Genomic DNA, 26,630 nt, shown 5'->3' with positions numbered 1-26,630 from the left:
TATTTGTAATTATAGTGACAAGTAGCTGTGGAACAGTGGCTTTCAGGTCCTCTAAAGGGAATAACCTGCATTGAGACAGTTCTCCTTCCCTATAGCAATGAAACCAGCCACTTCTGGAGAAGTTCTGTACTAAAGTTACAGTTCTGCTTCTCTTCAGAAGCTGCAGCCTCAAATTGGGGGAGGGAGGATATGTCTCCTTCACATTATAATCACTATATATTTCATTCCAGATTAGACAAATACTCCTCACATGCACTCTGTACAATGGATGCTCCTTATACGGACCATTATGCATTGCCAGTGATTCCTGGAACTTCCATAGAAAATATTAGTGCATGGAAATATAATTTCTTCTATTAAGAAATTGGACAATACGGATCAATACTAATATTAAATATTTTTGTGGAGTGTTTCATATGGCTTAGTGTCATTAAGCCAAAACCCCAGTTAGGTACACTGCCAACTTCTCATGGATTCCAAAAGAGACATCAATTTATACCAGCAGAGGATCAAAACTTTTCTGCTTAAATTAACCTACAAAGAAAATAAAACCATACTTGTCAAGCAGAATATTTCCAGTGCTTTAAATACGTCTAGCTCAGATTTATTTTATGTTTAAAGCCAGTCTTAACAAAATCATGTTGCACCTATAAAAGAGTTTTAATCTCATGGCACAAGGCTAACAGTACATGAAAACTCCCCATGAAACCTCAGAACTGTTAAGTCCCATGTAGCATTTTAAATACTATTCAGATTTCCCATGTCATCTTTACATACAAGTATGAGAATAAACTTCTCTCAGTAAAGCATCTATCTTACTGTGACTGACAATAAAAATCTTAAAAACTTATGGTGATCTCACTTTAAAAAAACCTCAACTGGTACATAAAGAAGAATGAATACTAATTTTTAGCTTGTACATATAGGTGTCACAAAACTGTTTCAAAAATTAATTGATTTTTAATATTTTTCTGTCTTAGATTCTCCTAGATCTAACTTTACTGTATCTTGGAATATCTAAATTTCCTAGTCTGTTGGAAAGGTAAAATGTTACTTCTTTCATAAACTTTTAGGGGCAGTAGTAAGTTTGAGAAAGGCCATTGCAACAGTTTTCAAATAGGTCAAAATTTTTCAAGCTTTGCAAAAAGAGATTACAGTTCTTGATTTTTGTTCTATTCTGTGACCAAATTTCATCTGTGTTTGTGTTTTGTGAGTATCTATTTGTACATTCAAAACCACATCAGACTTTGCTGTTTCCTCTGTGTAAGTCTTAAATGCATCTTTGAAGTTAACACTTCCTCAAAATCTTTGCTGTAGTAAGATCCTCTCAATTTCTTTAAAATTTCTAAATTAAATTTTGAATAGTGAACGCCTCAGATTATTCTCCAAGAAGAATATTCTCCAACATTTATGCTCTCAATAGCGTCAAGAAAGAAGGTATTTATTGAAATGTTCAGCTAGCTGCAGACAGACAAATGAGTGGCCACAACTCCATTAATTCCACATTTGGGAGTAGAACATCTCCGTCTTTTCTTCTTTCCTCAGCTCTCATGTAACAGGCGAATCTTCTCTCCTTCTCCACCGTAGGTGGGACAGAAAGGAGTGAAACATGGCTTTTATCCGTGAAATCTCTCACCTGTACATAATGGCCACAAGTAGTACCTTTAGTATCTGAGGGCTGGGTTTCTTTTTTTTTTTTTTTTTTTGCCTTTAAAGTACATAGGCCAATAGCTGCCACTTGTGACAGTCAAAGCACAGCCTAACAAACTACTAATATTCCCTTGTAAGGCTGTGAATAATGTATAAACATACCATCAAGCCTTTGCCAATTTTGCTTCAACAGAAAGACATTCTCCTCAATTTAAACAGCTGGTGGACTGCACAGTTCTTGAGAAAATATACTTTTATTCTTTGGTGGTAGGAAGGGAGAATGCATAGCTAAAATTCAGAATAATTTGGCTCAATAAAGATTTACACATGGCTCAATAAAGATTTAGATCAAAAAAGTGGAGTCTGTCAACTCCTATTTGTTGCTGCCTGGGCAGTGTGAGGTAGAAAACAGCTGGAGGAAAGAGGAACTACTCCACTGTTTCCTGATATCCTCTCTTCTCTCTGTTTTAGCACAGAAATAATCTGATTTAAGCTTTCTTTGTGATTAGACAGGTAGTTACACTCTGGGATATTTCCTATATGGTTTTTATTGGTTTTGTGCTTTGCAGAATTGCTCACAGTGCACTGCTGTATTCTGTTAGGAAGCATAATACTTTGTCTCCTATGTCTTGCTGTGTGGTCCTTGATTATTGAGCTACTTCGTGTGGTCTGAGACAGGTTAAAGTGTCTTGAGAGAGATACTTTTAAGACCAGGCCTCTGCGCTGATTTTACCACAAAGTTCAGATCTACAGCTGTAAGAGCAGAAACTTTATGCTCTAGTTTCTTTCTCACTAGCAGATGATTTTACTGCAGGTATCTGAAGTCATCATTACATTAATTTTTTATTCCAATGGCGAAAGTAACGTTAAATGGGAACAAGCATATCTACGTTCTAAAACTACTGAAATAACCACGACTACCTTGTCCGCCCCTAGCTGGTACTTACAGGCAATTTTCTGCACCATTTTGGCAGCTATGTACAATTAGTACGAGTGCGGGAAAATGAAAACAAAAGCAGAGATGAAATTTAAGAAAACATAAGGGGGGAAAAAGGATAGTCATTTACAGAAGTGTTCTCAAAAAGCATAAGTAAAATAAACAAAGCAGGATAAGAGGATAAAGAGAAAGGGATACTAATTATGCAAATTAACCTCTTCAGAAAGTAAGCATGAATGGGAAATATGGTACACACTCTCCACCTTTGTTAGCTGCCTTGCCGACTGCTCACACACAGACACAGTTTGCATATCTGCTTCATGCAGGCCAGTAAACCTTTGAAAATAGGATCCCGTATGTGGATAAGGTCTGTTGCTATTATGATTTCCTGCCCCTCCCTTTCCTTAAATGATCCATAAATTAGCATGCTTTATAAGCATGGCCTCAGTTCAGCAATTCATGTGCCTGAGTGAAACCCTGTTTGAAGAGACTTTAGTCACAAAAGCTTAAAATAAAGACACAGTCTTACAGCATGAATGCAAATATTTAGAACATAATACTTCTACTAATATTTCTTTGGCATGAAGAAGTAGTAGTCCCCACCACTACTATAAAAGGTACATTTCTGTCCCTCTTCCCAGCGTACTATAGAAAACATTTTCTGCCTCATACGAACTGCCCCAAATTATCTCTGTATTATATCCTACAGCTGGAAGATTAAAAGTTAAGTACTACTGGCAGATGAGTGAGGGCAAGTAATACTATGTGGGAGCTGATACACAGGAATGGAGGCAACAAACCCAGGCAGTCAAATAATTCTGCAGGGTACCTGGCTGCCTGAGCACTGCTATAAGCACAATGCTTGCCTGACACATCCTAAGAACAGTTATTTTTCTTAAGAACAGTTATTTTTTTTAACTGCTGTCATGCCATTTGCTTGCACAAAGGCAAAGTCAGTGTAGAATACAAATTTTTAGTATATTCTCAAGATTGTACTAATTTACAGCATACATCAACACCTGCAGTTGGACAAACTGTCACTTCACTAGCATTGCAGATTGTGATGTCTTGAGATATCTTCATCTATACGCTCATAACATTTACCAGTTAGGGTATGGGTCCATAAAACATAATGAATGCTTGTTCTGGCATTGGTGCTTGTCAGGGCCTTCGTGAGATGCTTCAAAACTGACAAAAATCCAATTTAGAGCTAAAGTAGCTCACTAAAGGATCTAGTATGTGCCATGGCCAGTGCAGAGTGGCAGTATGTGTCCCAGAAGCAAGTTGGAGAGAATTGGCCCCTTCAGCAACAGTGAACTAGTAGAATGCCTCACCTGCCAGTAAAATTGCAGCTCGAGGCCAATGTTTTTCACTCCCCACTTGCTACCTTAATAATCATTCAGGGTATTGGCATTTAATATGTTTGTCTTGTTCCTTATTTTCCTGCAAGCCTCTGCAGTAATGTTACAGTTTCATACTTATGATATTATAATTACATTTCTATAGAAACAGGGATTCTGAGTCTATTTTTGCATGATCAAGGAGATGTAGGAGACTTGGAAGAGATTCATGGTCAGATCCAATTGATTAAATACCTTAATATCATGGTTTAAAAAAGGCTGAGCAGATAAAGTGTTCATATAAATACTGTTTGCCCTGTTGTGAGCTCTAAATCCAGAATAGCTTGATAACATCTTTGATATCAGTAGTAATCTGCAGAGTGGATACTCTATAAAAACAATGTAGGAAATTCAGGATGCGGACCTCCATGAATACTTAACATTGTTCTAGAAGCAATTAACCCTTTAGTCAAAGCTTCTAGTTCTTAGAGAACAGTCTCTGAAACTAATAAGCCTATTTCTCACACATAAGTTTGCTGCATAGAAAAAGATAAAGGTGGGATGTCAGCACAGTCACGCACATCCATTTCTTCAGTTCAGGCCAGCTGTGATTTAGTGCTAGCATCGCAAGTCAGAACTGAGTAATTTGTGCTAATAATTTGTGAAGGATTTGGAAGCAGGTCTCTAGGCTAGGGAATGAAATAAAAGAATATGTATTTTTAGAATGCATCATATGGATCCTTTAACTTGAAGTTTGAATTTCGTATTAGAAAAATCTGTTACTAAACAATAAATATATCTCAATCAACTTAATAATGCTGCCATACAACTGTCTTTCTGCCTCTCAATTTACAGACAAGGAAGCAATTAAAGAGGCTTATCTGCATATTTGAATCTCATCCTTAATGCTGTCTCTGGCAAGACATTAGACTGCAATATGCCATACCTCATTAATGCCTGGGGTAATCGTAGGTGCAGCAATAAAAACAACAAAAGGAGCAAACTCTGCAGTTCTCAGGACCTTCAATGCCTGGGTGAAAAACAAAAAAGATGCTTTAGAAGAATCCTCCAACAATCAATGTGAAACAAGTTTAGTCGCACAGGCAAAAGATACAAAATCATGATTTACCAACACTGGTATTTGTTTTTAACTGAAGAAGAATCAAGACCTTTGTAATACAGACATTTAGCTTATTGCATTATTTTACATTTTTGGTGGTTGAACTGTATATTTATCCTTAATTTAAGTGAGTTTTCAAGACAATAAAAGTTTTAGCATTTTCAGAGAGGCTCCTCCCATACAGTCTCAAAGATTAAGAATTCTGTTTGCATTTAAACTGAATGATTAACAACAGGTAAAAAAATTTAGTCATGCCATAAATGGGGAAAAGAGCCAACTGTATTTTAGAATAAATACCGATTAGAATATAATTTTTTCTACTTTTTTTTTTTCTAAGTTTTTCTACCAACTCTTCTTCATTATTATTCTCTGAAACAAATAAAAATATGATGTGAGTGAAGTTTTTAAAAAGTGAGCATAGCACTAATGCAGTAAATGCAGCACCAATCCCCTGAACCAAATCTATACAAAAGAAAAGAACTATCATTAGAAGTTGACTCAGTCATAATTTACTGAGTGACACTCAGAGCTGCCATATGTAAAACTTTGGTACAGATCCAAGCTAGACTAAAGGGCAGGAAAGGAAATAAACATATGTCAGCTGAACTCAAATGGATGGACAAGATGAAGTAAGGCTAAAGGCCAGTCTTTTGCTCCTTCTACTTCCTGTATTTTCCAAAGTTTGTTTTCTTTTTAAAACAAGCAAACAAACAGACAATTCACAATCCATCCTTTTCCCAAGCTAAAGAGGTGTTCCTCTCTGCTGCTTGAAACTGACCTATGTATATTATCTATGCCAACATCCTCAAAACAGAGAGATAAATCCCATATATGACAGTCAAGAAAACTCACGTAACTAGGAGTACCTAAGGGAAAAAAGACAAGTGGTGTAAGATAACTAGGAATAAGTCTACAGACAGGCTGGTCTTAATGAGCTAAGATGGATGCATGAGGAAGCTAGTTAAGAAAGAGGTTTCCTATACACATGGTAGAGGAAGTGTACCAAAGGTGGCTGTTACCAGATGTAAATATATGCTAAGAAAGATTAAAATGGCTTCTGAGAATTGTGATGTTTCTGAATAATGCAAGTTGAAAAGGTTTATCAATAGAGTTTGCTTTTATTAGCTGCTCAATTTCAAGTAAGTATAAATGCTGCTCTCCCTGAGAACTGTTGAACATCGTTTTTATTTTTCAGAACAGCACCACACCAGCATATTATGTGAACAGTCCTAAATAATTTAGTCAGATATCTTATTTCTGTTATGAAATTCTTAAAGAATTTGAAGTTCCTGAATCCATTCACAAAAAAGAAAGAAGGCAGCAAATTTAAACAGCTAACACTGGTAACAGTTTTAATTTGTCTTTCCTCCCATTTCCTTCAGTATCATAGAATAATATAAACATCATGTTTGTCCATATTCCTGTTGTCCCACTTAACAAAACATACAAACACATCCCTGTGAATAGAAAGTCATGACTACACGGATGTAACAAAGGAAACATATCAGCATTTTCCACTGAAGATTTTATATAAGGAATGAACAATCTCTTAGTGTTTCTTTGGAGCCTGATTTTCCTTCCTACCTTCTTCTGAAAAGTCTAATACCACAATACAGAAAGGAGTTTATGAAGTAACAACACTGATCTGGTCCCTGTGCAAACAGGATTAATATCGGTGATCGACCACAAATGTTTCTGACCATGCTCAATAGTGATATGGAGCCAAGAGTCAGTCAGGAGCAAGATTACCATCTGTAACAGCATCAAAGAGAAATTTTTGAAATATCTAAAACATTACTCCTAGCAGGCAATGACAATCACTTGTTTAGATACATTTCACTGGACATGAGGCTAATATAGTAAAAAGTTACGTGGCAAGTAGATTTTCAAGCTACAGTGGTTGCATACCAAGCTGAAGTATTAACTTGTTTTCGCTGTTTTTCTTCTAACCAGACCATTATCAGAATTCTAGTTCACAAATTGATACCTTGGTGGTCCAGGGATTTTTGTTTCATATTACTGTATACATTACTTATCTACTGTGCAGTCAATAAAAATAAATGTATCTCAATAAAATAAGGTTGATTTGTGATGAGTCCCATTTTCATATACTTCTCATTAGTTACCTGAGGTTCTACATCAAGTATTGCAATTAGTCCCTGCTCATGGATCTTTCGTATTGTTTCCAGTTTTGTCCCATACATTGCATCCTCATGGCTGCCATATTCCAAATATTCATTGTTTGATATATCCTGCATCATTTGGTCATGTGATACAAAGTAGTAATTTTTCCCGTTTTCTTCATCTTTCTTTGGAGGTCGGGTTGTATCTGAAAATACAAAATTTTTTAGTACAAAAGCAATATTAGGCTTGTATATGGCATTTTGTTTTGTTTATCAATATTTATTTGCTGAATGATGACCTGTCAAATCACACATAGAACCACGAAGCATGAGCCTGAGGTAGGCAGAATGACAGAGGCTGGGAAAAGGAGAATAAGGGATGGGGAAAAGGTAAAAATTAAAAGGTAATAGAGGAAGAACAGAAGGTCATAAATAACCTTTACCTGGTCAAGATTATCAGATCCTATCAGCTGCTTTCAACAGCAAAAAAGTCCAAATCCCACAGTTTTTACAGTTTCTAATAAATTCAATTAACATCTCCATTTTACCCCAGGGGCCAGTACTGGGCCCAAGCCTGTTCAACATCTTCATTGAAGATCTGGATGATGGGGCATAGTGCACCCTCAGCAAGGATGCCAGTGATACAAAACTGGGAGGAGTGGCTGATACACCAAAGAGCCCTGTTGCCATCCAGAGTGACCTTGACAGGCTGGAGAAACAGGTTGACAGGAACCTCATGAAATTCAACAAGGGGAAGTGCCAAGTCCTGCCACTGGGAGGAACAGTCCCATGCATCGGTACATGCTGGGGGCTGACCAGTTGGAAAGCAGCTATCCAGAAAAGGCCCTAAGGGGGGTCCTGGAAGACAGTCAGTTGAACATGAGCCAGCAGTGTGCTCTTGTGGCAAAGAAGGGCTAAAGGTATCCTGGACTGCATTAGACAAAGTATTGGCGGGATGTGGAAGAAGGCAATTCTTTCCCTCTATTCAGGGAATAGGGCCACACCTGGAGTGCTGTGTCCAGCTCTGGGCTTCTCAGTACAAGGGACACATGGACTTACTGGAGAGAGTCCACTGAAGGGCTGTTATGGAACTGGAGAATCTATTCTATGAGGAAAGGCTGAGAAAACTGGGACTGTTCAGCATGGAGAAGACAAGGCTCAGGATGGTTATCATCAATGAGTACAAATATCCAAAGTGAAAGTGTAAAGAAGATGGAGGCAGTCTCTTTTCAGTGGTGCTCAATGATAGGACAAGAGGCAATGGGCACACACTAAAATACGTGAGCTTCCACCTGAATGTAAGGAAATACTTTTACACTCTGAGGGTGACTGAGCACTGACACAGGTTGCCCAGAGAGGTGATGGAGTCTCCATCCTCAGAGGTATTCAAAAGCCACTTTGAGATGGTCCTGGGCAACCAGCTCTAGGTGGCCCTGCTTGAGCAGAGAGAGGCATTGGACCAGATGATTTCCAGAGGTAGGGATCTCAACCATTCTGTGCTTCTGTAGGCCATCTGCTTCTCTTTCCCAGGCAGGCACACTGATATCCACTTGCTTCTCTTTCTTCTAGTATTCCCTCACAAACTGGTTTTCTCTTATATTTTTCCACTATCATATTTATGTCAGTGACAAATCTCAACCACCACGTTTTACCAATCTAATCCCATATCTTCCAAAAACCCTATCATAATTTCAAACAAGGTATCAAAAAATTGAGCTCATCTTCTGTTTTTAATTATACCTATTATTGTACTGAGGATTAATTAGCATATTTCAAAGATGAAAAGTTGTATAGATGTATTATAGATCATAGTTATTATTTTAAGGAATTCAAGAACAATGGATTATATAAACCTTATAATATCACTATATTACTCACTGCTGCCCTAGGTCTACTGAACTTACATACTCTTGTAGTTCCCCCACATCCTTTTCTTTTGTAAAAAAAGTCTGTATTTTCCTTTTTTTTTTTTTACTTAAATTTTTGTGAGGTTTTCTTCTTCAGTGTGAAAGTATAAGCCTAAAAAGTGGGTGAGGGCCTAATTACTTCTGGTCCAGAAAGATGAAAGCTACTTAGCAGTAATGTACTTTTGAATATATTGCTTCGGCAGACCTATGTGGTAAGAGATGTATGGCCTAATAATCCTTTTAATTAAATACTATTGTATGTGACATGATTTTTATAATCAGGTTTTCAGTAGGTACATATTTTCTTCATAAAGCACTCCCCAAAACTCCATACCCAACTTAAGGCCTATCTCAAAATATACCTACTCCTACCACAGTTTTGTAAAAGAATGCAGAAAATGCACTAAAATCCATCCCTGAGAGTTGTAGAGAATAAATTCAGTTACCTAGAGTCAGCTGAAAGACAGATCAGGTTCTCATAATACTTGAAGGGTACGTGATATATTTTATATGACCTATTTATACCTGTCCTGGGTTCAGCAGTAGCAGTCAGTTTGTCTCCTTCTTAGTAGCTTTTGCAGCACTGTGTTTTTGACTTTCGGCCTGGGAACGGAGCTGATAACAGCGATGTTTAGACTGACCAAGGACTTTGTGAGTCTTATGCTCTGCCAGGGAGGAGGAGAAGCTGGGAGGAAGCAGGGACAGGACACCTGACCCAAACTAGTCAAAGAGGTATTCCATACCACAGCACGTCATGCCCAGGATGTAGAACTGAGAGTCCCCGGAAGGGCTGGATGACTGCGGGGTGGGGGTGAGGTACCGGTTGGTGAGCGGTTGTATTCTCTTCCTTGTTATTTCCTTTATCATTATTACTATTAGTGGTAGCAGTAGTGATTTGTGTTATACCTTAGTTATTAAACTGTTCTTATCTCAACCCGTGGGAGTTGCATTCTTTTGATTCTCCTCCCCGTCCCTCCAGAAGTGGAGGGAAGAAAGGTGGGGGGGGAAGTGGACTTCGTGGTTCTGATTTACGGCCTGGGCTTAAACCACGACAGTTCTTTTTTGGCGCCCAACGTGGGGCTTGAAGGGTTGAGATAACAACAGATCTGACCAAGGCACAATGCTGATTTATTGGCTCTCAAAGTTGTTTCTCTTGATGTCACATTTTCAGAATGCTGTAGCTTACTTAGAGCCGGTATTTGCTGTGTTAGTGTTTATCAAGTGTGGGCCTTGGGCTAAGGTTCTTGTTTCATTGTATTTTACGGTAACGGCTTGTAATACGGGGGGGCTCCGGCAGCAGGGCGGGATGGACGTGGCCGTGGACTTGTACCTGGCCGTCCCGCTGCTCTTCACTGCCCTGGCCCTCGTCCTCGCCTCCGTCTTTGTGAGGCTGCGGGGAGCTGAGGGGGAGCGGCCCCGGGAGCCGGCGGCAGCCGAAGCAGCTCGGGAGAGGGGCCTCGGGAATCAAGCGGCGCCGGGAGAGGGGCCGGAGGCCGGGAAGGAGGCGGCTGCCGAGGAGGGGAAGGAGGCGGCGGGGGAGCCGAGCCCCACAGCCGAGCCCAGCCCCGCAGCGGCCGAGAGCATCCCCCAGCAGCCGTCCACCGAGCCCCGTGAGCCTGAGCCGCAGGAGGATGCAGGAGACCCCGCAGCACTTTCCAGCAAGGCAGAGGAGGAAGATCTGGACTCAGAAAAAGAGGAGCTGGTGGTAAGAGAGCCTGCAAGCATAGCAGCATCATTTGAGAGTTCTGAAGGTTTTGAATGGCCTTTGGGTACCCTTGGGACCTGCCTGCTGATTGTGATGGGGATCACCATGTTGGCACACACACAGAGTGTGTTCTACCCACAACCATTTTGTCTGATCCCGAGAGTTAAGCAGAGTCAGGTTTGGGTCTTGCCTGGGGTTAGACGACGATATAGGGGGACCAAGAGGTTTTCCCCAAGGCTGGACAGCCATGAGTGTCACGGTGTGTGGGACAGTACGGGCGAGTATCTAATCCACTGGGTCCCTCCAGTGCTTTGGAAGCGTCGGAGATGGAAGGCAGCTGTGTGGAGTCCCTGACAAGTTGCAGAGACTGCTGCAGGGGAGGGTGAATTATTTTAAGCCTGATGGGCCCATCCATCAGGGCAGAGATGCAACATAGAGATGGACTCATGATCGAGGGGTGGACTTTGCAATGGGCCTCTCCTGCTCTGAAAGACTGTTACAAGAGATGGAGCCCACCATCATGGACCGAATGGACTCAGCAGCTTTATAGGGATTGGTCCATGCACTAAGATAAGAGTGCACTGAGATGAAAGTGATGGTATATTGAAAATGTGGGATCTGAGCATGACGTGAATGGTATGGAATAAGGGGTGGATACTGTCCTGGGTTCAGCAGTAGCAGTCAGTTTGTCTCCTTCTTAGTAGCTTTTGCAGCACTGTGTTTTTGACTTTCGGCCTGGGAACGGAGCTGATAACAGCGATGTTTAGACTGACCAAGGACTTTGTGAGTCTCATGCTCTGCCAGGGAGGAGGAGAAGCTAGGAGGAAGCAGGGACAGGACACCTGACCCAAACTAGACAAAGAGGTATTCCATACCACAGCACGTCATGCCCAGGATGTAGAACTGAGAGTCCCCGGAAGGGCTGGATGACTGCGGGGTGGGGGTGAGGTACCGGTTGGTGAGCGGTTGTATTCTCTTCCTTGTTATTTCCTTTATCATTATTACTATTAGTGGTAGCAGTAGTGATTTGTGTTATACCTTAGTTATTAAACTGTTCTTATCTCAACCCGTGGGAGCTGCATTCTTTTGATTCTCCTCCCTGTCCCTCCAGAAGTGGAGGGAAGAAAGGTGGGGGGGGAAGTGGACTTCGTGGTTCTGATTTACGGCCTGGGCTTAAACCATGACAATACCACTAACAACAAACTAATTTGGTCTCTAAACACCAGCATAAAGTGCTATTTCAAATGCCCTAAATGCCCTAAGTCTGAAATATACATATAGGAACTACTAGATATAACAGAGGAGTTAAAGGAGGCCATTGCTCTTCTGGAGTGGGTCTGGAGGTCAGGTGATGTCTAAAACAAGCGTCTAAACATCATATTGATGCTTAAGCACCTGAATTTCATGCTGATTTGCAGTATAGGCTTCTTAGCCTTATATAATCAGTGAAACAATTCCAGTGCTACCACAGAGTGAGCAGGAACCTAGTGTAGGCAATCTAAGGCATGGTCGTCACAGTTTAGGCAAGTCTGGTTTAATAGGTATTTGAAGGTGAAGTCACTAGTTCAGCTTCTACCTCCTCACAGCAATACAGTTAGTACTTGAGAGAGACCGAGTGAAAAGCATACTGTAAAGCATTTATTACTCTTTGTTTTAGTTCTTTGAAATTGAAAGCATATTTGCTGGGTTACTATTCCCTTCCTCCCATATAATCTTGTCTGTATTGACAAGATTGTATATATATAATATATATATAGGTACAATTTTATTGAATACTCCTGGCACTGCACTTTTGAAGTGTCTAATCTAGGATTTTAGTGTCTAGATATAAACACTAGTGTGACAAACAGTGCAGTTTGGCATTGCTGCTGGGGTGATCCAAAGGCTCATGCTTTTGAAAAGAGCTACTGGGTCTTTTGCATTTTCTGTCTCCTGGCACTGGTCTTTGTGTAACTCTTTAGCAAGCAAGCCTGTGGAACTAAAATCAGCAGCCAACTAATCCTTCTCCGTTTCCAAATAGGTGTGCAGATAAGTTCTTAAAAATAATATTTTTTAGCAACAACAAAATCCTCATAGGTCGAAAACCATGCATGCGCCATTTTAGAGTAAAGCACTAACAAGGTATAAAGAAAATAAATTAATGCACAGTAGTGATCAATGTCACTTCTGAGGCACGTATGGTGTTTCTGAAGTCAGCCTGAAACACAGCGGACAGATTAAGCTGCTGGAACACTCTTGTTTCAGAATGCCTAGTTTGAGGAAAAAGAGTGCATCTCCAAGAGATTATGTAGTAGGATATGCAATTCCTGGATTGTATTGATAGAGGTTGTCATGAAAGAAAAACACTCCAGTGTTCTTCATAACAACCCACTTGTAAACAGTAAAATTAATTGAGTTTTCTTTTTCTTATTATCATCTCTGGAAGCCTGAAGTTATTTTAGTGTAATACCAGTCCTCATGGCTAGGCTGTGAAAAAGTAATGTAAAACATCGAGATAAGGTACACATTAAAGGCTTCCTCGAAATCCAGTTTATATTTCTTCTCATGGGAACTATCCACAGTTTTAAATGTCAAGACTGTTCCAGTCTTATCTGAACTGTAAATATAAAATTAGCAAAAAAAAAAAAAAGTTTTAACCTTCATTCTAAATTAACAGATCTTTCGGTTAGAGAAAGGTGTGCTTAACAAGGTTTGTGAATATTAAGAAATATACTTGGTGCTACTCACTACACTTCCCCCTAAAAAAATAAAAGAAGAAATATACCCAGTTGTATCATAGTTTCCACCTTTAAGATAGGATTCGTCTAAGCAGAACTAAACACATGTAGCAGCACAATAGGTGTGCTGTCAAGGATGATACAAAGAATTTTGCAGTACACATTGAATATTGCTACTTACGAGGAATGGGGTAAGCAAATCTGTCCGGGTGTTTTGTGATGAGTGTGTTTTTTATGTGTCTTCTTCCAACACCGTGTGCACCTAATCCACAACACAAAAATGAATGATAATTTTTCCACCAGAAAAGATTCAAAACTATGCTATTGTGTTCAGAATAATAACTCAAAATTACCTAGTAAGACTAGCGTTTTCCTTTTGAATGCTGGCAGTTTTACTACTTCTTCATATGTGACGAGATCTAATTGATCAAACACTAAAACACAAAAGAAACCCCCACAGGGATAAGAAAAAAAGGCATATTAAGGGTAATAATTAATTGTAGTACAAATTATAATTTTAGCAAGTTTTAGATTTATAATACAAAGTGATGTATTATGGAAAATAAAAGCATTTCATATGCAATTTAAACAAAATTTTTTATTAAAAAAAAACTTTTAAAAAGCAATAAAAAAGGTACTGAAATGCTCAGGAAAGTTTGCATGTCCTTTCATGCAGCATTCAGCAGACCACAAAAATTAGCTAAAATGGCATGCCATTCATGTTTGCATTCCTAAGAAATTGCAGTACTAAAGAAAAATCAGTAGACAGTGACCAACATGAATACAACATGAGAACATCTATTTACACTAAAGATAGGAATATTTTCATAGTCATGTTTTAACAAGATTTATGAGAAATGTATAGAGAAGAGTGTTAATACTTTGATGCATAGGAAGAGTTTTAATACTTTGTGGTATTTATTCTTCAAAACTACCACCATATTAATTGTAATTAGAGTTCTCTTTAAACACATGTGCTAGTTAAATGGACATGCTTTTAAAACTCGTGACAGAATGAAGAATTCTAATGAAAAGCGATGGCATTACATAACAGAACCTCCACCATATTTAGGGAAAAATTGTAAAAGTACAATTTCAGAATTTCAACTGCAGTTGAAATTGGATGAATTCCATCATGCCCATCAGCCTATTGTCAATTGCCAAGGTATACAAGAATTGTCAGATCAAGTTTTGTTCATTAAAACCAGCTTATTCCTCCTGTGCCCAGTAATACATCATCTTTGGTAATTCTTGCAGAATTCTAATGAAAAAAGAAGCCAGGAGGCTGTTAAATACATTTATAAAAATCACAGCAATCAGCAATTGTGAGCAGAATAACGAACGAGTTTTCAGTTCTGTATTTATGCATGCTATAAAAAGAAGGGAGGAGAGACTGCATCTAAAGTATGCAATCTCTGAGTGTTTCCAAGTCCTAAGCTGGTGTATTAACCTCAACTATATCCTATCCATCTTTTAGGAAAAGTCCAGATATATCCCTTCTCCCCTTTCCAAAACCCTGTAGGAAAGTAGAAGCGGAAGCTTTAGTTTGCTTGCTCCAGAAGTCTCCAGCCACCAAGATCAGTATTAAGACTGTGGAGTGTACCAGAAGGCACAGGCTCTTTGTACAAAAGTCCCAGTTAAAGCAGCAAAGGATTTAATTTAATGCATTTCTTTTTATAGGGCAGATTTTTCAATTCACTGGCAGTCTTTTTTACTGAAGAGAAAAAGTATAACTACTTCAATTTGGTCAAACTGCAGATCAAGCCAATTGACATACTCAGCTTTAAGACCGTGAAAAGATACAGATATGAAAACTTCCTAGTCCATTTGAAGCATTTTGAATTTCATCCTAAAGAATCTCTTTCAACCTTTCCCCAAATACTAAAAGCAAGAATCTAGTCATATTTTTCTTCCATTCCACACACATGGAATTATTACTACAGTCCTTTTTGCAACTTCACAATATTTAAATTAATTAAAAATTCCTTTAATATTAGAAAGGGCTAAAGATCTGCAACATGCTAAACAGTTTACCCATTCTAACCATCTAGGCCTGCAAGTATCTTTTCCCATTAAAGAAAATAAATAATTAAAATAAATAAAACTGTGAATGCTCCATCCTTGGCGGTGTTCAAAGCCAGGTTGGACAGAGCCTTGGGTGACATGGTTTAGTGTGAGGTGTCCCTGCCCATGGCAGGGGGGTTGGAACTAGATGATCTTAAGGTCCTTTCCAACCCTAACTATTCTATGATTCTGAAAAAAATCAATCCTTTATTTTCTTCTTGAACAAAACCACAGTATGTTAGATAAAACCAACAAGAACAAACAACAGAAATGATACATATTAATGCCTTCATCACAGACTAGCAGCATGGAGAAGATGTGTCTCAGTCAACATGGATTTCACTAATGATTGTAGGGTTTTCAAATGCAAAACAAAAATGATTAATTTTTTAATACACAAGATAAGGAATACAGGGCACATTTAAACACTGAAATTTAATGCTTCTGTGTTACTAGCTAATAAAGAAAAGGAGATCTTGAAAGGAAATAGTAAGAAGCAAATAAAGAGGCATTGTCACTTGACAGGTTACTTACATGCACAGAGGCCATTGGGAGTAAGACAGCATGAAAAATGTACAGGGGTCATTGAGATATGGCTTGTAATATATTAGTAAAATAAAAAGTATATGCACAAAATAAACTTTACCATGCAGTAGTCTAAACACAAGGCAAATAAATCACATTAAGAAATGATAAACATATTCTATAAAAGCTTGGCAATTTTCTACATTATGCATAATATGAAGCAAAGTTCTAGTATATTCTAAAGACTGTTCTTTTATGAAGTCCTGAAATAACACTTCAGTAAAATAAATAAAAAAATATACCTCGATATCACTGCAGTATATCTCTAAAGCATTTATAAAAATGTCAGTGAGACTAATAATGAAAAATAGTTCTTTTTTTTCCTGTGGGCTTTGGCTTAAAACTGACTTTACAATGGTAAGATGCATGATTGTGAAACTGTCTATTGAAAGACACAATACTTTAATATCAAGTATGGAGGAAAGAAAAACAGGGTATTTTTCTTGTAAAGGAGAATATATTTGCATTTAATTGTAAAAAGTAAGTGAAATATTTTCCTCTACTTCACAAACTGTGCTTGATTTGCAGAATAATTTAATATCTAGTTCCAGTAATATCCCAATATATCACAGCAAAATCTTCACTCTCAAATCATTAGCTAGCCACACATATCTTAGCTGACTATGGAGTATTGTACTAGATAATTTCTCAGTACCCCAGTTCAGTCTCATCCCTAAGACAAAAATAACATGGAAGCCCAAATAGATTACACACTGCTAAACAATTTACTGAATTTTATACTAAGACGTAAGGGAAATAAATTCTACTTTATTGTAAGAGCAACATTTTTACATTTTGATTAGACTTCTCAGAGCCAAATTAATCATACTTATTTTGGATCTAACAGAAGAGAAAATCTGGCTTTTATTCTGAGACAGATGCACTGATGGCTTGCAAAAGCCAGTGTTGCTGTATTTCTGACTAACAATAGCAGACATGATAAGAGTCGTTCAGAGAAGGCAAATTCAGTATCACCTTAAACTTCAGTGAGCACCGTAGCATTTCTGTGAACCTTTTTATATCCTACATTTGGCATAATTCTCTGCAATATTACTGGCATCACCTTTAGTAACTCAAGGACACAAAGCTCAATGAACATTTCTAAGAGAATTGTGATTGTAATCAGTGCTTTCATTAACCTTTTGACTTCTGAGGGGGAAAGGAAAGTGTCAGATGATATTCGGAAAAGAGCAGGGTTTTTTTTTTATTGTCATTATCATAATTTTTAATACTTATGTGTCAGGCATTGGAACAGGCTGCCCAGGGAAGTGGTGGAATCATCGTCCTTGGAAGTGTTCAAAACCGGTGTAGATGAGGCCCTTAGTGACACGGTTTCGTGGTCAGCTTGGCAGCACTGGAGTAACGATTGGACTTGGTCTTTGCCAACCTAGCTGATTCTATGATTCCATGTTTCTGATTTTTGGCAAACACTGTGCTCTGATGTAAAGTGGCTAACAGCACTGATGGTGGCAAGCACTAAGGCAAGCAAATTGTGTGACTCAAAGTGCTGTCAACCTTCTCCAAAATGCACTCCCTACATCAAGACATAAAAAGGACATGGAACTGTTGGAACAAGTCCAGAGGAGGGCTACAAGGATGATCAGGGGACTGGAGCACCTCCCATATGAAGACAGGCTGAGAAAGTTGGGGCTGTTCAGCCTGGAGAAGAGAAGGTTGCGTGGAGACCTCATAGCAGCCTTCCAGTATCTGAAGGGGGCCTACAAGGATGCTGGGGAGGGACTATTCATCAGGGACTGTAGTGACAGGACAAGGGGTAACGGGTTCAAACTTAAACAGGGGAAGTTTAGATTGGACCTAAGGAAGAAATTCTTTACTGAGAGGGTGGTGAGGCACCGGAATGGGTTGCCCAGGGAGGTTGTGAATGCTCCATCCTTGGCGGTGTTCAAGGCCAGGTTGGATGAGGCCTTGGGTGGCATGGTTTAGTGTGGGGTGTCCCTGCCCATGGCAGGGGGGTTGGAACTAGGTGATTTTAAGGTCCTTTCCAATCCTAACTATTCTATGATTCTATGATTCTAAGACAGAGAAGTCTAGATTTACCTCCTTTCAGGGTTAGCCCCAGCTGACAGATGAGCACCACACAGCACACAGGGGTTTAACTGATACAAAGTCTTTGAGCTAGTTTTGCCCCTGAAGTATTGCCTGCTCCTCCTCTGGCCATCCTCTTTCCTTTGCTTATTCCTTTGTAGCATGCTGTGCTTAGTCACTCTGACATTATTAACTATATACCTGCACTGTGAGCTATATTAAGAAATGTATTTGCCTTAAAGAAAAAGAATCAATGTTTTTTTTGTCAAGTGGTTCTTCAGTTAATCCAGTTAACAGCATGGCCACACAAAGTTATATTGCCACAACTGAAGGGAGCAGCGGTGCTGTGGGAATGTATGCTGGAAGCAACCGATAATACTTAAAAACCAGTACTGTCAAAGACTTTAGGTCATAAAATCCAATTTAATCCCAACACTTTTTGTTAAGGTCATAATTAGTAAAACATGGTTTAGTGCTACTGCAGTGGGTGGAAATATTAAAATAAAGAGAATGTCAAACCAGCCAAAGGAAGTGAACAAGTTAAAGCTTCCAATCTATACTTATAAAGGTTTTCAGGGTAACAAGTAATTTTATATTTAACTGTGAAAACCTTAAATGTGATGGCGAATTAAGGACTATAAATGACAATTTTTGTTCTTTGACTTTCTAAGAATTTATTTTCAAATTAGTTTTAAGGAAACATAAATTCTGTAGCACTGATACATGGTGAGCTCTGATGCCACACAAAGATTGCACAGGTGAGAAGAAATGTGAAAATAGAGATTTATATTATTTAATTGGTGCATATATAGCCTGTATTAGGATATATTATGATGCGTTTGTGTTGTTGCTTGCCTCTCACTGATTAAGCTATATGTTTAAACAGCAAAGAAGCAGCAGTGCAATAATGTAATAATAATTAGAATTTTACTTATATATTCCTAAGTACCTCATTAGGTTTATGTAACAGTGCCAGCTGAACAATTAGTGGCAAGGTTTAGACTGTGAAAAATATAACCTTTTAAAGATACTAGTGTATTTTTTTTCATACCTGCATTGTGCTTTGCCAAATATTTGTCTTTGTACTGCTTTTTTTTCTTTCCAAACCAAGTACAGCTGGCTTGTTGCTCCTGTTTGGTCTTCTCCATGGCAATGCAAGCAACTCGCCTGGCATATGAAGGAGAAAATTTTTTTTGGTTGTAATTATTGAGTTTTAAAAAGCCACACAGAATGAGTTAGAAAAATAAGACTTTTAATAGTACAAGAGTACAGTAAAACCTTTCAAACCCTTTTATTTTTGAATGACTTAAACCCACTTTGATATAAGGAAAATCTTCATAAGGACAGATATTTAAAGCTCACAGATCAAGTGAGCATGGGAGGAAGGGTAGCTACTAAACTGGCTATAGACACTTTGCAGCAGATTAGACTGGAAGCGCATCAGATCTGAAAAGACCACTATGGTCTAAATTAACTACAGAGCAAGTTGTGTTGTGGAACTGGTTTAAGGTCGATCTTTAGGATGAAGTATTGCAGGTGTTCCTGTTGCAACGTGTACCAGTGTTTCCCTTGTGTCAGGGCTTGCAAGGGAGGTCTTCAGATGGAATGTATAGTCTACCTCTGTTTCTCTTCTAGTAAAATCTTTAGTCAGTCCAGGTGGCACAGGTGCTGTTAAACCCTTACAGCACTCAAATTCTTTTACGTAGCAAATCTTTATGAAATATTTTGGGCTATGTTCTCCATATTGATACACTTTCTTGAGTTATGATCGTGACTTTCACAGCCCAGTACTTGTTGCAGATTTTGTGCTGATATACTTCAAATATTTACTAACCAGCTTCTGCAAGAGGTTGTTCAAAGGATCTGCATTGCTTTTTTGGTACTCAGTGCCATTGCTGTGCATTGAATCTGTCATTCAGGAATTTTTACACTGTGATTTCTTTCTACTTTTTATCTTTCACAAGAAAAATGAAAAAGAGAGAAACCACAAAACTCCCACAATTACCTTTGTGCTTGATGCCTTGCTAACACCTTGTTCTTGCAGCACTTACGTGTAAGCAGTACCAATGAAAGCACTATTTAGAACCTCAAAGAGAAACTAATTTGACCCCATTACATAAATAATTTATATGTGGCCTTCAATCCTAGTTTCCTGTAGTATATCAGAAAGCACAATGTTTACTAACACAGGTGCTTATTTTTCTAATGTAACCACACATCTGATACTGCACATAACCCTTACAGCTACGCATGTACAAGAAAAAAAGAAAATCAATGCCGCACAAGCTGAAGCAATAGACACTTTTTTCCTGAAAAAATAAAAAATTATACAAAACCAAGCTATACAACAATGAAAAGCATGAAAGATAGAAATAAAAACAAAGGCAAATTATTTTTTATAGAAAACTTAAAGTCATACCATTCTTGAAGCTCAGGAGAAGGAATAAGACCTGCAGTACCATTTTTTGAGTTTTCAAGTTTACCCTGCCACCAGTTATGATCATCTTTGCTAATGATTTGGATAATATCCCCAACTCGGAATCTGATGCCAGCTTCTTTGCAAGGAATGAGGTCATCCTTTGCTGGATCATATTCAAATTGTGCTCTTACATATATCTAAAAAAAAGAGTTTATAAAAGACACTGTGATATTATTACAGGTACAGTATTAAGCGTAACAGGTGAAAATTTTTTGTGTGCATGTAGCTACATATATTGTTTGCAACAAGCAAAGGAAGAAACAGAATGGCAAAAGCATGGGTGACTGAGTGATAGCTGAAAATGAAACACCCCTCCCAGCAAACAATGGAGACATATGATGTTATTTTGAAAGCAGTCTTCTACATACTGCAAAACCTGACAGCAAAAATGAACTCGTGTAATAAACTGATAAAGAGTCCTTCAAATCAATATTGACTATCATGAAATATTACAGACTATAAGCCAGAAGCTTACAGCTGAACTGTGCTGTACTTTCCAACTGAAGTCCCGTGATTTAAAAATTTGTCTGACAGGAAATTTTATTGGAGAATATAAAAGATTTAGGCTACAGTACTGATCTTTAGTATTTAGACTGGAAAATCAGTACTTTTTCTAAGACTTAACAAGAAGTCCTCTGTTGCACATACCACATACAGTTACTTGGGAGGAATCTGGGAATTCTCTGCATGGGTTTTTCAGTAAAAGTCTACTCACATATAAATGAAAACTAACAATTTGAGTAAGTTACTACCTAAGGAACATTAACAGAAAGAATTCAGATTCTGTCTTGACAATTTAAAATAATATATCAATCCTTGCTTTGTGTGTTAGTGAGGTCTCAACTCTAGAAAATAAAAATCGATCTCTAGTTGTGGTTGCTAATTACAGCCCTGATGCATCCAAGGATCTTAAAATTGGAATTAAATGTCATGTCCAGTGTGGGTAATTTCTACTATGTATGAACTTCAAACATCATCCAATAGCATCTCAGACAGCCATGTTTATTCTACTGCTGATTTTCTTACTAAAAATTGACAAGATTAAAAAAAATTACATTGCAAACTCATCTGTCACTTGAACTGCAACTAACACTTTTCAACTTTGCTCAAATTCTCCTTCAGAAAGAGCTGTAACTATGCAGTGTTAGCACTATTCATGGTGCTTAAAAAAGTGAATTTTTATATTAGTCCAACCTGCAACCCAACCTATGAATAAATTAACATGTAATATACTAAATCTGACCCTTGTTCTGCTGTGCATTGAGTGTGTGAATTCAAACAAGCAACTGAACTTCTTTTAGTTACCTAAAAATAGGATCTTTTGAAACCAATTACTTTTATGCAGTAATTGGCTTTCTATTGAGTAATCAGTAATGAACCAATCGCTTACTTCCCCATAACCTTATCTAATATAGTTCTAGAAATATAAGCAGTATTTTTACCATCTAGAAACTTCCTTGCTTTTCAAGTCCCTGCTCCAGTTTGAGCCATTACCCACCATATATTGGCAGTTCATGGAATGTAACAAGAGTTTTGTACAAATAGCAATATATCTGTTATCCAAGCCACTAAAGTCTTCAAGGATTACAAGCTACCAGAAAAATATGCTGGTTCAATTGGAAAAGACTCTTGAAAAAAAACAGGTAACTGTAAATGGTGTAAGTACAAGGAACACCATTATTTTGATGTTGCCTTGAACAAGTCTCTTCTTCTGGAAAAAACACCTTATGAGAAACAAATGAAAACCTAACAGCTTGGAAGGCTTTTCAGCTGGAAATCACAGAAGACAACAGAAAGTTGAAAAAAACATATAGCTATAAGCTTTAAACATGGGAAATGAAGTGAAAGCAATCCATTCTTGTAATAGATATTCCAGCCAATTTATCCACATGGTAGTATAAAAAGATTTTCAAAGACAACAGATCATGGAGTTAATCGACTATTTTGAATGGAATTGCAAGACTGATTATTAAAACCCTTGCTAGATAAAGAGGCTGAGTCTATGGTTCAAGATTCAGAAGCAGATTCTGGAAGGGCCATATATAAATGGAGAAGTTACTGAAGATGAAATGCAAATCACTTGATGGTACGTGTTGATTTGGAGGCTGCAGTAAAAAAAAATTAAATTATTAAAATTGCAAAAAGAATCATAGGAAATCCTCTGAAGAGCCCTTAAGGGCTTCCCTGGAATTCTCTGGAGAGGGAAGATCTTTCTTTGGTCCATGATGACATCTGCTACCAACAGGTCAAGTTAAGGGAGGTTATTGAATCTAGGCCTTAGGACTGAAAATTTAAGAGGCTCTCTTTGGACTTACTGAACATTAATAGAAACTGACCTTAATGTTTTTCTTTGAAGAGCTTTGTTAATGACTAGTTATAGACCAACTTAAGCTTTAGAATCTTTGTCAGTACAATGTTTTAAAGTATTAGACATTTGCCCTACTTGTTTCCATTTCAGCCAAAATATAAAGTTGAGCTTTCCTCTAAGATTAAAATCTGCACAGGTCACTGCACAACAGTAAGTCTATTAATGTATTCTGAACTAAAACAACATCTCTAGTTAAATGTAGATTGATTTTGTAACTTTCACATATATGGACACACACACACACACAAAGCTATTTTGACTTAGCCACAAACAAATGAGTTAAAAAGAAAAATGAAAATGAAAAAACAAAACCCCAAATATTCCAGGCTTAGATGTTTTAGTCCAGCACATACAGAAAAAAAAGACAAGCAGGGATGTTCACTAGCAGCTAAGTTTACAAAAATTCCCATGGAGGATATCTATTCACCTGTCGTCCTTTTGGTTGTGTTGTCGATGGCAAGTCCTGCAGAATAAAGTCAACCCAGGAGAAGAAATTTTCATTTTACTTTTTAAGGGTATACAACATCATTTGTTAGTGATTCATACTACAGTACAGTAAATGGTAAGTCAGACAAAAGTATAAAGCGTTGACCAATGTTTAGAAATATTTTTTTCCTTAAAGAAAAATCAAACCCAGGCTGTTTAGCAGCAAGCTGAAGAAAGCAGGTAAAAAGTTTAAGCAGATAGAGAATGTGCTTTTTAATAAATAATTCAGCATCTTCAACACAAAAGCACCAGCAAGTGAAAGAGGCTCTTTACGTGAATGCCTTTTCCACTTAACACTTAGCCTTGTTTTTAAAAGAGAAGGATGGCTATTATAAATAGTAAAAAATTATTAAAAATGTATAATTTAAGTAATTGTGCTGAGGAATAAGATTATAACTACTAATCGTGTTACAAATGAAATTTAATTCACAACAATTTCTTAAATTTTTCAACTATTTCAATTCTTTTTTATTGTATTAATTAAACACTTTATCTTGTTGCAAACAATTTCTAATAGTCAAAATAGTAGTTACTCGGTTTGGGTTTTTTTTTTTTTTAGCTAGTCCCATGAACTTATAATATTGACAGCACTGATACTGAAGAAACTTGCATGTATCATTACTACATTGGTCCAAACAATGACAAATGATAAAACAGGACAAATTTTAACATAAATATACTTTAGAAAAACAGCAAATTAACAGCACCTTGCTACCTGAATACATATGGAACGGAAGTACTTTGTGTTAAAGATGTGATGATAACAGCTTGGTTTGTAGTGCAGTTCAAAGCCACTTCCTTTTGCTTTTCATATCCAGGCAAGGCTCATATTTCACAAAGTATGTGCACGTACCACAACAGCAGAGGGCACACCAATTCGTTAACTCAGATAGCGGAAACCAGTACGCATTCCAGATGTCTCTCAAAACACAAAACTTAAAAGCTTCTAAAATATCTTGAAATACCAACTGCACAGTTACTCCTTCTTCAAACACTCCTTCCAAGTTCAGGATGGAAACAAAACTTCCACTTTAAACCCTCGCTCAGTTTTGAGGAAAATGCTAACAATGATTTAAGGATGACTGAGTATCACATTACAGTTATTAACATTTAATTCACTCTATGGCTTTTAATGAGAAGTGTATGTTGGAAAAAACCCCTTAAAAACAGAAAATGGGGAATTACATATATAACCCTGGTTCTACCATCAGGACAAAATATTCCACTGACCACACAATAAGTATCACAGTAATGGCAGATGAGCACCAACAAAACTTTCACACTTTCTCTGTGTGGAACTGGAAATCTTACCGAAACAGAATTGTTAGTGCTGCTATGACCATTAGCTGGGGACTGTCTGGATGTAGAGGGGGAATCTCTCTGAAATAAGACACAAGGTTCATTAACAACACAACACTATCACAGGAACACAGATATATTTAAAAGAACAGTTACATCCACAGCCTTATAACCATTTGCTTAGCTGTTTCATCTGTGAAAGCTTCCCCACTACAAACTCTGTAAGTCTGACAAGTTTTTTTGTAATTTAAGATTCAGGTTTGACATCTTGATTTATCCTAGATATTGCCTTAGCTTTTTAATTACTGAGTATCTGGGACCTCTTAGATCTCATTGGCTGACAATGCTAAAGGCCATTGGTCATACAGGTGTCTTTGTCAGAGGTAATTACCATAATTACCTGAAAGTTATATGCTGAGCAACACATTGAATAGAATGAGGCACATGTTCCATTTTAAGGATGCTTCTAAATTTTCTTTCAGCTGTGTGGTGGTGGTCAGTGTTGATCACTCTGCAACTTCTACTCTGTAAAATGCATCTCTCTCCAGTGCCTCAAAGACACTGAAGCTGACACCTGAGAAGGAAGCTGGATACTCTCTTCTCTCTCCTCATCCAGTTTACAGCACACTGAGGGCTTTTTCCTCCAACATTCTTATAGGCTTAAAAATGTGTTAAACCTTGCCAAAATATATCACTTTTAAAAAAAGCCATCTCTTATGACTCAAGACTCCAGTGTGGTCCTGCACTTCAGTGAGGAGACAGCAGATGCAAGGTGCATAGCGAGAAATTCTACAGAAAGGATAATAGGAATTTCTGACTGGGTTTTGCAAAGGCAAAGGAGTAACTTGCAGAGCAATCTTTTTCATTTGCCATTTTGATTGCATGTTACTTAATTCCATAAGATCAGGTAACTGAGCCACCTCTTCAGGAAATAAAATAATTTACTCATACACTATGGGGGAAAAAAAATCTCATTGGCCCTCCACAAAGAATTTTGAAATATAATATTCCATGTCAAAGGTCAATTTAGGAATGTCTGGTAATTTTGCATAATGTCAAGGTTAGCAGAAAAAAAGGGCTATAACATTCTTCAAAGAAAACAAAGTTATCCCTGTTACATTTTGTCAATACAAAGTGCCTTTTGTGAAGAAATTAAAACCCAGAACTGGAGTTAAATTGTTCATGCAACGAAGTAAGGGTTTTCTATTAACATTCTTGAGCTTATACTAATTACATGATAGCACTCATAGCTATTTTAAAGCATCAAAAAAATAATAATGACAGGCCATACTTCATCTGTCTTGCTACCTGTATGCTTGATGTACAACAACCTCATGTAGGACTTGTGCACTTTTTTGTGGACTCATTAGATATGATTTCACAGAAAGTTCAATATGCAGTTGCCTAGATACTTGCTTTGATTTTCACACAGCTGAGGACAGATCTGACAATATTATGGGTCTAAAATCATTGTGGTTCAAAGTACGTAGGTCTGTATACTTCTGCTACAGGCATAAGAACCAAATACTCATTTGCCCCCCACAACTATTTGCAACATAAAATGACAGACTGGGGGAAATCAGCTCTAATTCTATCTACAAAATCACTCCAGCATAACACGTTTAAAAGGTTCAAATGAGACCAAATAAATAAGTTATTCATTATTGGGGGGAAAAAAAAAAAAGCCTAAAGGAACCATTATTGTGATTTGTTTTTTGGCTATGGGATTCTCAGCATCACCTTTGTCAGATAGCAGCTAAAAGATAGTTTTTGCAAAAAAAGCAGTGGCTTCCTTCATTTATAA

The 26,630-nt window shown here is 37.7% G+C and overlaps 1 protein-coding gene across 5 annotated transcripts in view; it reads right to left on the bottom strand.

The window, feature by feature from the left end:
- The window catches only part of CASK (calcium/calmodulin dependent serine protein kinase), a gene marked incomplete at both ends in the record, with an annotated part of 204,646 nt that overhangs the window by 1,362 nt on the left and 176,654 nt on the right, over window positions 1-26,630 (bottom strand). For 2 of the 5 annotated variants that reach the window (XM_080613241.1, XM_080613242.1), the window contains 8 exons: window positions 4,874-4,957; window positions 7,174-7,376; window positions 13,681-13,761; window positions 13,853-13,933; window positions 19,246-19,361; window positions 20,614-20,810; window positions 23,469-23,504; window positions 24,839-24,907. In XM_080613241.1, the coding sequence (XP_080469367.1) occupies window positions 4,874-4,957; window positions 7,174-7,376; window positions 13,681-13,761; window positions 13,853-13,933; window positions 19,246-19,361; window positions 20,614-20,810; window positions 23,469-23,504; window positions 24,839-24,907 (867 nt within the window). The remainder of the gene's footprint in view (window positions 1-4,873; window positions 4,958-7,173; window positions 7,377-13,680; window positions 13,762-13,852; window positions 13,934-19,245; window positions 19,362-20,613; window positions 20,811-23,468; window positions 23,505-24,838; window positions 24,908-26,630) is intronic. The other 3 variants (XM_080613243.1, XM_080613244.1, XM_080613245.1) reach the window with 3 other exon arrangements.

The sequence above is a fragment of the Psittacula echo genome (genome assembly GCF_963264785.1).
Source record: "Psittacula echo genome assembly, chromosome: 3".
Classification (NCBI taxonomy): Eukaryota; Metazoa; Chordata; class Aves; order Psittaciformes; family Psittacidae; genus Psittacula; species Psittacula echo.
The sequence above is the reverse complement of the archived record's forward strand: the minus strand, read 5'-3'. Positions and strand labels throughout refer to the sequence as shown.